This window comes from Pecten maximus, unplaced genomic scaffold, assembly GCF_902652985.1.
Source record: "Pecten maximus unplaced genomic scaffold, xPecMax1.1, whole genome shotgun sequence".
Classification (NCBI taxonomy): domain Eukaryota; kingdom Metazoa; phylum Mollusca; class Bivalvia; order Pectinida; family Pectinidae; genus Pecten; species Pecten maximus.
The window spans coordinates 316919-330383 of NW_022979523.1; the positions used below are offsets into that span (position 1 = coordinate 316919).

The 13465-nt window shown below is 36.0% G+C and overlaps 1 protein-coding gene and 1 long non-coding RNA gene across 2 annotated transcripts; both read right to left on the minus strand.

The window, feature by feature from the left end:
• Positions 1–1879: 1879 nt before the first annotated feature.
• On the minus strand, positions 1880–5546 carry LOC117318812. The gene is made up of 3 exons (XR_004530460.1): positions 5466–5546; positions 5140–5180; positions 1880–3996 (listed from the first exon to the last, which is right to left on the minus strand). It is a non-coding gene; the product is annotated as an uncharacterized LOC117318812 (long non-coding RNA).
• Positions 5547–6025: 479 nt separating this feature from the next.
• On the minus strand, positions 6026–13107 carry LOC117318798 (multiple epidermal growth factor-like domains protein 10). The gene is made up of 7 exons (XM_033873753.1): positions 13092–13107; positions 10784–10924; positions 10563–10697; positions 8935–9075; positions 6980–7114; positions 6315–6410; positions 6026–6147 (listed from the first exon to the last, which is right to left on the minus strand). Exons 1-7 carry the CDS (start codon positions 13105–13107, stop codon positions 6026–6028), a joined length of 786 nt encoding a protein of 261 aa, XP_033729644.1.
• Positions 13108–13465: the final 358 nt, after the last annotated feature.

Genomic DNA, 13465 nt, shown 5'->3' on the forward strand with positions numbered 1-13465 from the left:
CGGTACAACATCTGTATATATGTAATCGACATTACTTTTATAAAACATAAGTTTTCTTTGGTACAAGCTTGCGATATACCTACAGGTAAGGCTATATATATAATTATATAGTAACAAGAGGCCCAGAGGGCCTGTATCGCTCACCTGGATTTCATGAGATATGAAACAAGAATGATGATAAAGTATATTTGTCACTGGTATTGCTATGTCAATATATCATAGGCACTTTATATGGGAAAATGAGGATTTGATGTCAAAAAATGCATTAATCCATGAAATGAAATTCACATTTGGCACAACCCCATAGGGATGCTATCACACAAATGTGAGTGATATCCATTGCTTAGTTTCAGAAAAGAAGTTGTTTAAACCAGCTGACTCCTTTTGACCCCGCCTTCTGCACCCCGGGGGGAGTGGGGGTCAGTTCCTTCCTTTATAACATTTTTGAATCCCTACCCAAAAGGATGCTACGAGACAAATATGAGCGATATCCCTTGCTTAGTTTCAGAGAAGAAGTTGTTCATATCAATTCAGCCAAATTGACTCCTCTTGGCCCCGCCCCTCAGGCCCCCGGGGGGTCAGCCTCACCATTTGTTCAATTTTGAAGGCCCACCCAATAGTGATGCTACCAGGCAAAAGATCAGTTTCAGAGAAGAATTCGCTAATATCAATATAGCCCAATTGACCACATTTGGCCCCACCCCTCAGGCCCCCGGGGGGTCAGCTCCATCATTTGTACAATTTTTAATCCCCACCCCATAGTGATGCTACCAGGCAAATATGAGTGATATCCATCGCTTGGTTTCAGTGAAGAAGTCGTTTATATTAAGAGAGCCAAATTGACCCCTTTTGGCCCCGCCCCTCAGACCCCTTGGGGGTCAGCCCCACCATTTGTACAATTTTGAATCCCCACTCCATAGGGATGCTACCAGGTAAATATGAGTGATATCCATTGCTTAGTTTCAGAGCAGAAGTCGTTTATATCAATTCTGTAAAACTGACCCCTTTTGGCCCCACCCCTCACACCCCAGGGGGTCAGCCCCGTCATTTGTACAATTTCAAATTCCTACCCCAAGGTGATGCTACCAGTAAAATATGAGAGATATACATTGTTTGGTTCCAGAGAAGAAGTCAATTATATGAATATAGCCTGATTGACCACATTTGGCCCCGCCCTTCACGCCCCTGGGGGGTCAGTCCCATCATTTGTACAATTTTAAATCCCAACCCCATAGTGATGCTACAAGGCAAATATGAGTGACAGGCATTGCTCGGTTTCAGAGAAGAAGTTGTTCATATCAATATAGCCAAATTGACCACATTCGGCCCCACCCCTCAGGCCCCTGGGGGGTCAGCCCCATCATTTGTACAATTTTGAATCCCCACCCCATAATGATGCTACCAGGCAAATATGAGCGATAGCCATTGATTGGTTTCAGAGAAGAAGTCGTTAATATCAATATAGCCAGATTGACAACATTTGGCCCCGCCCCTCAGGCCCCTGGGGGGTCAGCCCCATCATTTGTACAATTTTGAATCCCCACCCCATAGTGATGCTACCAGGCAAATATGAGTGATAGCCATTGCTTGGTTTCAGAGAAGAAGTCGTTTATATCAATAGCGCAAAAATGACCCCTTTTGGCCCCGCCCCAGAGGCCGGCCAGGGAGTCAGCCCCATGATTTGTACAATTCTGAGTCCCCTACCCATAGGGATGCTTCTGACCAAATTTGGTCAAATTCTGATGTGTGGTTATGAAGAAGAAGTCAATTGTTGACGGACGGACGGACGGACGGACGACGGGCGCAACGGTATGGCATAAGCTCACCTTTGTCCTTCGGACCAGGTGAGCTAAAAAGTACATCTTGGCCGACAAAGAAACAGAAAAAAATCGGAAATTGATAATGTAGATCAAAGTCGTGTCGTATCATTTTCGATGACGTGATCTTAGCCAAATGTAACAGGTATGATATCTCATATGCTCTAATCCTGAATTTGAAGTGACACTTGAAAACTTCGTTACCTAAGTTGAAATTATATTTCTTCAGCTTTGTGTGCGAGATGAAAACGCCTAGCATAAGACAGGTCTTGTACAAGCTGTTCTTTCGATTATGTGTAAGCTGAATAACTTGGTATTTTGCTACCCATGTGACCAAAGAAAACTACGATAAAATAAATTAACAAACATGATATGTATATTGTGGCTGTATAAAATAAAATGAACATTTTATTTACTCCGTAGTACTTGTTTTTTTTTAATTTGGTAGAATACTCGGCGCGAGATATTAAGGTAAATAAATACATGCTACCTTGAATTTGCAATAGATTGTTATGTTTATTAACCAGGAAATCTCAACAATCATGTGAAAACTGGATATTTCATTATACTACATACAGTTTTCTGACTACTCAAATGAGTACAACAAAATTTTGGATATATATATATATATATACATTTACAAGGTACAAAAAGTAAAAAAAGAACAGCACAATTTTAGATATACATATATTTACAAGGTAGTGTCTGAAGGCATTGTAAATATAAAATGTTTAACACGCTCACTAGGCGGGTTTGGTGGTCGAAGGAGGCACCTGGTTTAAATTAAAATTCCCTACTGAAGGTTAGGCATCCGATATATGTAACCAGCCCATTTCACTTGAAACATCACTTTTTATGGAACTGTGAAAAACACATTTAACACATTTCTAATACAGATTCTTTCCGAGAGGCTTAGCTAAATAGTCATTGTTAATTTCTAGAATCATATGACAATGACATGTGCATGCTATTCCAGCAATGATGATACAAGTTAGTTCACACCGGTCCAATTATTCAGAAAGCATGTGTTCCACCTAGATGTACCTTTACATTATTTCAATGGTACAAGTTGTATGTGTGTAGCATTGCTTTAGTTACTGCAGTATCCTTCAACACATAGTATATGTAGGTATCTATAAATTACTTAAACTCACGAAATTCGACATTGAAGCACTCGTCTAAACTGAGCCAATATTTGCCTATACTAGTTTATATACCAAACGGTTGTTTGATTTATTTTGTGTAATGTCCTAGTAACATCACTGGTCCATCCAATAAGTACGTCCCCCCGAGTCGTCATGAAATGTGATAAATGTGTGTTTTGAGGACACCACAATGATGGCTAGAAAGCTGAAGTGATGTTTCAATCATCCAGGATTCTAATCTTCCGTCTCTTTATAAATATTATTGGATAACTGTCTCCTGAACCACTTCAGCTGTTACATCAATAAGAAAAGGTTTGGTTTGGCTGTATTTGTTAACGTCTTATCAACAGCTAAGATCATTTAAGGACGGTCTCCCGTGCGTGCGACATGCATGCGTGTGGTTAGTGCGTATGTATTGTCAATTGGAAATCATGCGTTTCTTGTGTAACCAACATTTGATTCACGCACAATAATAAGGCGGTGTATTAGTACATTTTGCTATATCGAGCCACGCTAGAGATAAAATAAGTTTAAAAAAAACACTTTTAAAATGTCATAAGAAAGCGTCATCAAAGTAACATAAGTCATACTTTCGTTTGGGAAAGCTCGATTTCAATACAAATGAGCCCACACACTGATACGCCGTACTTAGACGATGATAAAACAGATTTAAACTAATGTGAAAGCATTGTATCACATATGTCCGAAAATGAAATATACACTTCCAAATATTACTGTATGAGTCGACGCATGACAGCAGAGCTTGATTCAGATTTAAGCATATCAGCCAAGGAAAACATTTTGGCACGATCTGATATGGCAACACAACGGAAGCTTGTTTCTGGCTTGGTTTGTACTGACACCATGGGTTTGTGGCTGTATGTAAAATTAGATAGTACACATATATTGAATGATTGGAATCCACTGATGAATTTGGTGAACTTTGGTTTAGGTAACAACCATTTCATAGACGTGGGGAGTCTCCTCTGGACGATGAGTAATAGATGTATATCCGGTGTCCGGGTTGGATTGTTCTGAAAGGCAATCATGGATGAGAAGAATATAGAATATACAAATGGATAATACACATTTGAGTCATAAATATCAATTGTTTACCAAATAAAGATAATAACATTGTTAAAGTTATATAATAGAGAGAAAAGTGATATCAAGCGCAAGTTGTATAATTTGTGGTTGTTCTGTGCCTTTATAAAAGATCTTTCTTGTGATATTTGTTTTCATTATTTGAATCCTCGTTTTTGCTGAATATCCTTGAACACTTAGATTCTTAAGCCTGTGGTCCACTATAGTACCTACTACACCTCACATAAGACCAATTTACAGAAACAATATCTTAATTATGACCAGTTCGCCCCTGTGAGGAAGGCTTTGGGTTCTGTCCCTTGGTGGAGACATACCAGAGTCTTTAAAAATGAAAGTTAATACTCCTGCTTAGCGCTAGGTATATTAAGAGTGGGACGACTGGTTCTCCCGTTGTCAGTATAATGTGACCGGATGGGGCGTTCTGCTTGATGTTGGACAGTATGCTTCAGTAAGGTAGCACTATAAATCGGAAATAGTTCCGGGCTATCATAAGGAGACTGAACACGAGCATACCACAACCTCCCAAAACACACATACGCACTTACCTCACGCATGCATATCGCACGCGAGGGAGGCCGTCCTTGAATGGCCTTATCTGTTGATAGGACGTTTAACAAATAAAACCAAACCCAATTGACCAATTTGAAGCCTTCGTGGTTTCCATACTAACGGTTTTTGAAATACCTGATGTCTTAAATAAAAGGCAAAGTTTGAATATAATTGATCTAAGGACCGATGACCTGTTAGCCAGTACACAAGACCGAAATCACTGTGTAGTGACTTGCTTACCATGGCAACAAAACATTAATGATTAAAACAAACAATGAACGTTTACCCCTATCCACATCCTAATGTTGTTGCGTATAAAAATGCAAAAAATTAGTAGAGATTAAGCAGAATCTGAAGTATCACCAAACGTAAACTGTCATAATATGTCTTTCATTAAAACATGATAATTTTCAGTCAGAAGTTTATGCTTTATTGAACGTTTGGACTAGGCGGTTAGAAAATACAAATATAAAAATCAGTATTTGTTTCGTGTCGTGTTTGTTTGAACACTTTTTCTTTCGTACCTGTCCCTGTATCTGACGATTTCTTTATGTTTTGTCTTTTTCTACAAATAAAAGTATAAGTATGTGTAATTTGTATTGCCCTCTGAACAACCAAAGAAAGTTCTAATATTGGTAGGTTTGTGCATCTTTTATGCTTCACAGATAGTTACAATATCAAATAACATGTTTCGTTTAAGCGATTGTTAAACTCAAGAATGATGACATTACAAAAGTACTTGCTGTTTCCAAATATATACCGATGTGACAGCAAACATTTATATTTGGTATATTTGCTAAATCTTGTATAATGAAAGTGTTTATGCCGTTAACTTAACTTAAATACTTACCGGTGCTGGCGTATTACTGAGGCGATCAATGCAGCTAAAAGCAGCCCACATACAACAGCCAAAACAGCTATTATAAACAAGTTTGGGTCGACTGTAATACAATATGATTATCAAGCGGTTATTGCATGCCAATTATTTGCGTACAAAAGTGCAAAAGATAAAGTTTCCCAAACGACTCTTGTTTGACTAGAGAAACGCGTTGCCAACAGATGATTAAAGTCAACCGAACAAAGGCTCTTTACCCTTATAAACATTTCCATTGAAAGCATACGTAATTTTAACTTTACATGCTATTGAATAACCCTTGAAATATCCCATTTCATTTTAAGGCAAAGCGTTCAAATATACAATAGAAAATATCTAATAAATGAACATGTAAAATGTATCTAACCTTTCGAAGATTTGGATTTGAATGCAATAGCTATATGTTTTCCTGCTATGTTCTGTCATTTATACTAATATCGATATTTTATTCATCGTTGATTGTCATGTACAGTTTCTTTTTAATTTAAAACCTTATACTGAAAGCATGGTTACAATGGACAAACTATACACGATTATCATCTACTCATGTACCCACCAGTGGTTAGACACTGTCCATCGTCCTTATTACAGGTGTTGTTCGTACATGTGTCCGGACAATCAGCACCACACACCACTCCGTACTTTCCGGGGTAGCAATCTATATAGAAAATCATTACAGTTAAATCCTGTTAAAATGTCACAATTGGAACACTCTAAAGTACCAGATATAGTGTTAGTAGTTTGTTAGAGAAAAAAATATATGTATACCATTAGGTGTTAATTTGCTTTCTGATTTTATTATTCTCGTAATATATAACCGTTTACCTAAGCAATGCCCGGTTTCGTGATGACACAAGAAGTCTTTACACGTCACGGGACAAATCAAGGAACATGTTTCACCAAACCTCCCAGTGCCACAACCTTGAAATAAAGTAACATTAAGATATGTATACACCAGTGTTCATTCGATAGGATAACGGTCGTGTTGATAGATGATTCAGGTATTTCCAAAGCTGTCGGAACATTCAGTCTCCCAAATTATACTATTCTATATTAAATAAAAAAATGACCTGTTAACTACGAGCTATAATGAAATAAATAGGCAAAATCGATATCGGTTATTCTGGTAAACTTAGATGTAGCCTCATGTCAAAAAGAAACATAAATACATGCAAAAAAGGAACATATATGTATACATGCTGTCCTCTAGCGGTCTTGATCAATCATCGGAAGATTTAACAACTAAATAGACAAAATCAACGAATGGAACAATTTTTTTTAGATTATAACACTAACACTATATTGACATCACTTCCTTTCTTCCAAAACATCTTCATTTTCAAAATACAAATAAAGGGAACTTATTTCACGGTTGATCATGAGCGATAGTATGGCCTATTCTTAAACATTTGATCGATTTTATGAATCTTACTTTTCATCTAAATTTACACTTGTTCACCACACATATCTCCATCCAGCATGATACTCACTTTCGCTACACGAATTTCCTCTCCAGCCCGGCAAACATCCTGATGGCGAGCAGTTTCCGGTCATATAATGACATCCAGCATCCTTGCAATGACATTGCTTCGAACAATTCACTCCATAAAATCCCGGTTTGCATTCTTATGAAAAGATACATTACAGACATCATGCTAAGAATCAAGAATAGGTTTGATTAAGAACATTATGTTTTATATATTAACAAATTGGTTTGCGGACTGAATTACATCACCAAAACAAACTACCGTCATCTCAACAAGTTAACGACTGAGTAGTATGTACGTTATATCGGTTATATATCAACAGTAGTCATGTCGCAGTACATTTGTATAGTTTTGTTTGAAATATTAATATAGTTAAGGTTCATGTAAATAGTAAATCAAGTGGTATTTATCCAAATTAAAAATCAATGTTTTGTTGCAATTAAATAGAAGTAACTTGACCAATTGTCCATATGTGTCAGGGCTATCCATGGGTCTTGCTTTTGACATTTAATTTGTTAAGCTACCTGTTCATTTCGGCAAAACAACCATAAACTGCAAGTTTCAAGAGAACAAATAAAGATTATGCAGATAAGACACATTGCACAAAAGAACCATGATGTTATAGTCACAAGTGTCTACAGGAGGTAGTGCGAGCGCTTGTTTGACCAGATTTTAATCTATAAATGGATAAACGTCGATTCTCTTTTGACCTTTTTCTTAAATCATTTTTAATTGAGTAATATGGAAAGTCGTTCAATGATTTATTCAAACATTGATGCTGATACTAAAATCTTGCATGCTGATTTTGATATAACTATCGACAATTATGTATGCCTATGTAGGAGCGCATGTGGTTTTATTTTGCGTCCCATTTTGTCACAATGTTTACAGATGCCGCGTTGTGTCTACACTGCCTGACACGAAGGCTTCATTTTGTGTTTTTTAGTGTTTTTGATAGTTTTCCTATATTTCAATTGATTAGGTATGGTAAAATAACCTCAACAATATTAGGTGTAAATGTTGTTTTAAGAAAAGACGGCATGTTGCGCGCAATACTTTCAACTTTCACTTTGTCAGTATACTCTTGATCGTTGCTTGGATCTGCTGTCATGGCAACGTCGAGGACGGTGGTTTTACCACAGTGTTGAATCTACAAACTGGCATTTAGAACCGAAAACTGCTAACTATACATTATGTCATCTGTAAATAATTAAATGAATTAATAACGATCCATTGCACTCGTCTATAAACTTTATGCCGCTTTCGGTACGTAAAACACTGAAGAGTTCCAATATTGAAGCATGAACATTAACACATGCTCTATAAATTGTCCTAGAGCACCGGACTACCCAAAATCAATAATTATGAAACAGATAAGAGTGTGAAGGTATTTGTACGAGAACAGCGAAAAGTGCTGTACATTCCTACGAAAAAGGCTAACATCGTCAAAATTATTTTTAAAAAGTACTCAATTAATCGGCACTTTGTCAATTAATACCAGTTTATAGCGCCGTTATGTAACTGTACGTAAATAAAGAGAAGAATGTACAGCATTTTCCCTCGGATCTTAGTACGTTGAACAAGTGTATCACGTTTGTTTGTACGGGAAATACGTTAGTCGGGTGTTCAGGCCAAGTGTTAGTGTAGTCTTTCATGCCGGACACGTGACCACGCGAGAACACGAGGACCGACGAAAACATCCCGATAAGGACGTCGGACACCTAACAGTAACATCCGGTCGAGAAAACAAACATAACTGACGGGGAAATGATTAAATAATGAATTTATTGAAAAACATTACGATTTTTGTTCTGTTCATGCAAGTGTATTTGAGGTCGCTTAACCAGTAAGATGTTGTGCATCAATATCTTATTTAATGCACTTGAAGCAGCATTTTACACGTAATGACCGATTAACATTTGATTTTTTTTTTAAATTATATATTTTTTTTAATTCACCTTTTGTACTGCACGTGATACTGACGTATCCATCGCTACAACCATCGGACGAGGTACATGTCCCATTGAAACGGCTACAACCAGGTGTCTTGCAATGACAAATGAATTGACAATCCATTCCGAAAGTGTTCTCAGTACATTCTGTGGGTAAAGATAAGAATTCATTATATCGTAAGACATTACTATACATCTCATTTGTTATAAAGTATCTTCGTTAGGTAAACAATTAACAAAATTACATAATTTTATATCGACATTTATCGACAGCAAGTTATAGGCAAACTTATGAATGACATTACGGTCTCAATAATCTAAGTGTTACCACCACATACGCTGTCTTTGCCCCTGCAATATGTTGTGGCAAATATACTGGTCTTTTCAGGGGAAAGACGTGACTAATCAAATTGGGCGTAATCGCCTGTAATTTAATTACGGATAAACAAAGATATCACTGTGATTGAATGTTGATTATAGGTGCCGTTAAAGAATGCAATTTACAGAAATATATTATAGAACAACGTTATCGGCACTGTCTTGTATGACAATATTTATTTTTATTCCTATGTCGTATCTTATAGCTCAGACAGTGACATATTTCTAATTAACATGATCTTACCTGAAACTCAATAATAATCAGCGTCAATGAATTTCATTTTTCCTAGAAATTTTTGTCATAACCAGAAAGTCCTAGGATACAGCTTACAACGGGATGATTTGTGAAGGATAAACCAACTGGAGTCCTAGACATTTGTGTCTGTTAATCAGCACGCATAATGAAAATCTAATAACTTTATAGCTTTACAAATATACAGTGCATATAGAAGATAATGAATTTTATCTTTGTGTATTAATCACCGGGTTCAAGGGGCAATGGTCCCAATGTCAATTTCTTCGATACAATATTTTAAGGTGTATGCAGCGTGATTGCGTACTATATAAATATAAAAATATATTTAAGGATTATAATCTTTATTGTATCTGAAATTGAATTGCTGATTTCATGGAAAAGCAAAATTTATCTGGCATTGTACAGAAACTATTTAACAATTAACAATTTTTTTTTGCTTGAAAGTGTGATATTTGTCTCGATGGCACATCAATCAAAAACTATATCGTGTCTTGACAGCCTCGTCAAACTATTATGAGGCATTGGGTAGCATGACAATTTGTTTAAAATGTCTCTTCCTTAATGTCAGAATTACCGATTTCTAGTGTTTGAGGTCCCTGCGCACCATATTATATATATTTCTATTAATCCATGTTTGTTTGCATTTCCTTCACATTTTGTTACACGCATTTTGATTAATCCCAAGGGACGTAACTCACAGTTCCCGATAGGTGGTAGACCTGGGAGCCTTCGTTTTTCCAATGACATATTTCAGAGGTGAACAAAACGGATGTGATCGTAGCGCAAGGAGTATCGAGGATTGTACATTATATGTGTTTGCATCTGGGAGTAACAAAGAATTATAAAGGAATCAAGCAAGTTTTGTTTTTAATCGCAATTTGCCCGTGTAATACGATTATTTATGCGACTAGTGTAATATACCAACGAGCTTTTTGGTGCGCCAGTCAATCCAATACAATATCTATGCTACAACTAATTAGTCTATGCAATTAGTACTTACGTGTGGAGCATGAGGTACCCATCCACCCAGTCTGACATCCGGGTACTGTACATGTCCCATCAATATGATTACAGCCATGTGTTCTACATATACACTGTGAGGCACAATTGTTTCCAAAATACGGACTAACGCATTCTAGAATAAATTAAGAAGATATGTTACACTATCGTTTGTTCATTATAAAGATACAGTATAACGATTTCATCATGACTCTTTTTTACCTTGGCTACAAGTGGTGCCATTCCAGCCAGCCAAACACCCTTTATTTAGGTTTGTGCAAATTCCATTCTCCCTGTTACATCCCGGTTCAGCGCATTGACATAGAATGTTACATCCCTTGCCAAATTCTCCTTCGGAGCAAGCTAATAAAAAAGGAAAAGTTTCATGTCTTTAGATGTTTTATCATGAAAAGGAAATATCTTGTTTATATATCTCGCCTGTCTATGTAACGTCATATACTCGATATCTGCTCAGAAAGAGAAGATTTTTTATTACACAAATATCAACATATACAGTAAATTATAGATTTGTCAGTAAATTTGTTCTAAGGATTGGCAGCCAGCTACAGTTTTACTCTATACGGTCATTTAAATTGAAGCACCATTTACAACAAAGAAAGAGGTGCCAATTTAGGTCTGTATGCCTTCAGTGAACAGCAAAATTCTTTACAGGAAGATACATTGAGGTCAGCTACGTATTTTATGCTATTCAAAACCTTCGATTTATTCTGGTCTCGTGGAAATCTCAGTGGCCAAACGTCATTGGGTGTAAAATTCAAATCTCAGTGTTCGAGCTGATATACATTCATTCTTTAGAGTAAGAATGCTAATGTTTTTTTTTTTAAATGTTAAATAAAAGTCGAAAATTTAAAAGAAATAAATCAGTTGACAAAAATGTCAGAAACTTGAATAGGTAGGTCAAACTGACACAATTAAACGTCTCGTTTATTGCAATTGTGGTCGCAAATACTTTACGTACGGGGATAAAAGTGTATATTTTGCTAGCCCTGCAGAGTCCTGCGAGCTTAAGGGTGGTGTTCTAAAGAGGGTCACATAGTGCATTTTCAGGTCTAACAGAAACTTCAAAACATATTATTCTTTACTCTAATATTGAATTTGTATCAGTTCAAACAGTTACATTTATCATTGAGGGGGCGCAAAATATATCAAAATGACAACACTCCTTTGTGGCTATAAAGAAGTCATATTCATGTATTCCGTTTGATTTAAAAAAAAACTAAAGTATAAGTGTATATCAAGAACATTGCCACTATTCAAATAAACTAAAACGTGACTTACAGGTAAATAAATATAGATTAACATAATTATCACAAAAACAGTTTCTTCATTTCCTAGTCCATGTCATATTGAGTGTATATTAACGCAGGGAATCAATACTGGTGATACCAACGATCAAATACAGTAGGGTTGTTTATTTATGCTGATGTATAAATATTAGTAAGAATAATCTTTACATTCGCTACATGTGTCTCCCTTCCAGCCAGCAGCACATCCGGGTACAATGCAGTGACCTGATACGGAATCACATCCTGGTGTATCGCAGTGACATACGCTGGAACAGTTCTCACCAAATCTTGTGTTTATACAAGCTGAAAGTTTATTCATGAAACAAACATTTTTAGCAAAAATATATGGATGTGAAATGAATAGGAAATAAAGATAACGGTTATTGTGGTTGATATAGGAGTTAGATCAGTTTCATTTTGAAATCTAATTCACTATATCTTTCTGACATGACAATATATCTAAAATAAACCCGATGTATTCCGTACAAAATGTGGGACCTTTCTGCTTACAAAGCATTTATATCGATGTTAAATTCAACATAGATAAATTCGAAGATATTTTAGTGACAAATGTCACTTAACAACAGATGTTAAGCGAGCCTGAGATCAGTAACAAACTGACCAGGTAGACTAGCATGGTCATCATATTACGTAACATGAAATAACTGAGTTATCATATTTTGACAAAAGAAGATATTCAGTTTTTGATCAAGCTACGTGTACAGAAATAGTGATAAAATGACATCTTGAACTTATCTTAAATGAAACAAAAGTTAAAACTATACAACATACAATTTGTAGCATACAAGAACTTTTTTGGCAAAACATCACTTGAACTACCAAACTTAAAAAAGCAAATAAAATTGAATTGAAAGTAGTCATAATCAGTATTAGCAGTATACATTGTAAATGACAAAACAAAAATCCTTGTAAAAATTACATGAATGAACTAGTTACGTTGTTTAATATCTGTAAATTACTAATGAAACTAAACCACGTATAGAGCATCACTCAGAATCCTAAACAGTTACTCACCATGGCTGCAAGTTGCACCAGAGAAACCAGCCTGACAGCCCGGTATGAGACAGACCCCGTTCTGACTGTTACATCCAGACGTCTTACAATGACATCTCTGTAGACAATTCTCTCCAAATGTAATTTGTGAACAAGCTTAAACAGAATATAGCCATCATAAACTGCTGCACAAGCAAAAATAAGGATACTTTCATATTTCCACATGTTCAAGTGGAACATGCTTATATAAAAAAAAAAGACAGTTAAAGCTCAAAACAAGTGTTAATGTATTTACATAGTTCAACTAATGAACAAACTCAAAAAGAGGTTAAATATCTATAAGTGTAAATGCTAAATAATGTAAAACAGATGTTCTTTTAGCAAGTCATCTAAAACTGACGTTAAAAGACCACTAAATTTGGGGTGTTATATTTCCCGTCTCTGTAAACAACTTATCCAAATGTGGTCATTGACACCAAACAAAAGAAGTTGCTTAACTTGCTTAATGCTCTTCTGGGTATCTTCGGAGAAGTACGTTATTAATAAATCGCACTATAAAATCAACAACAAAATTAGAACAGAA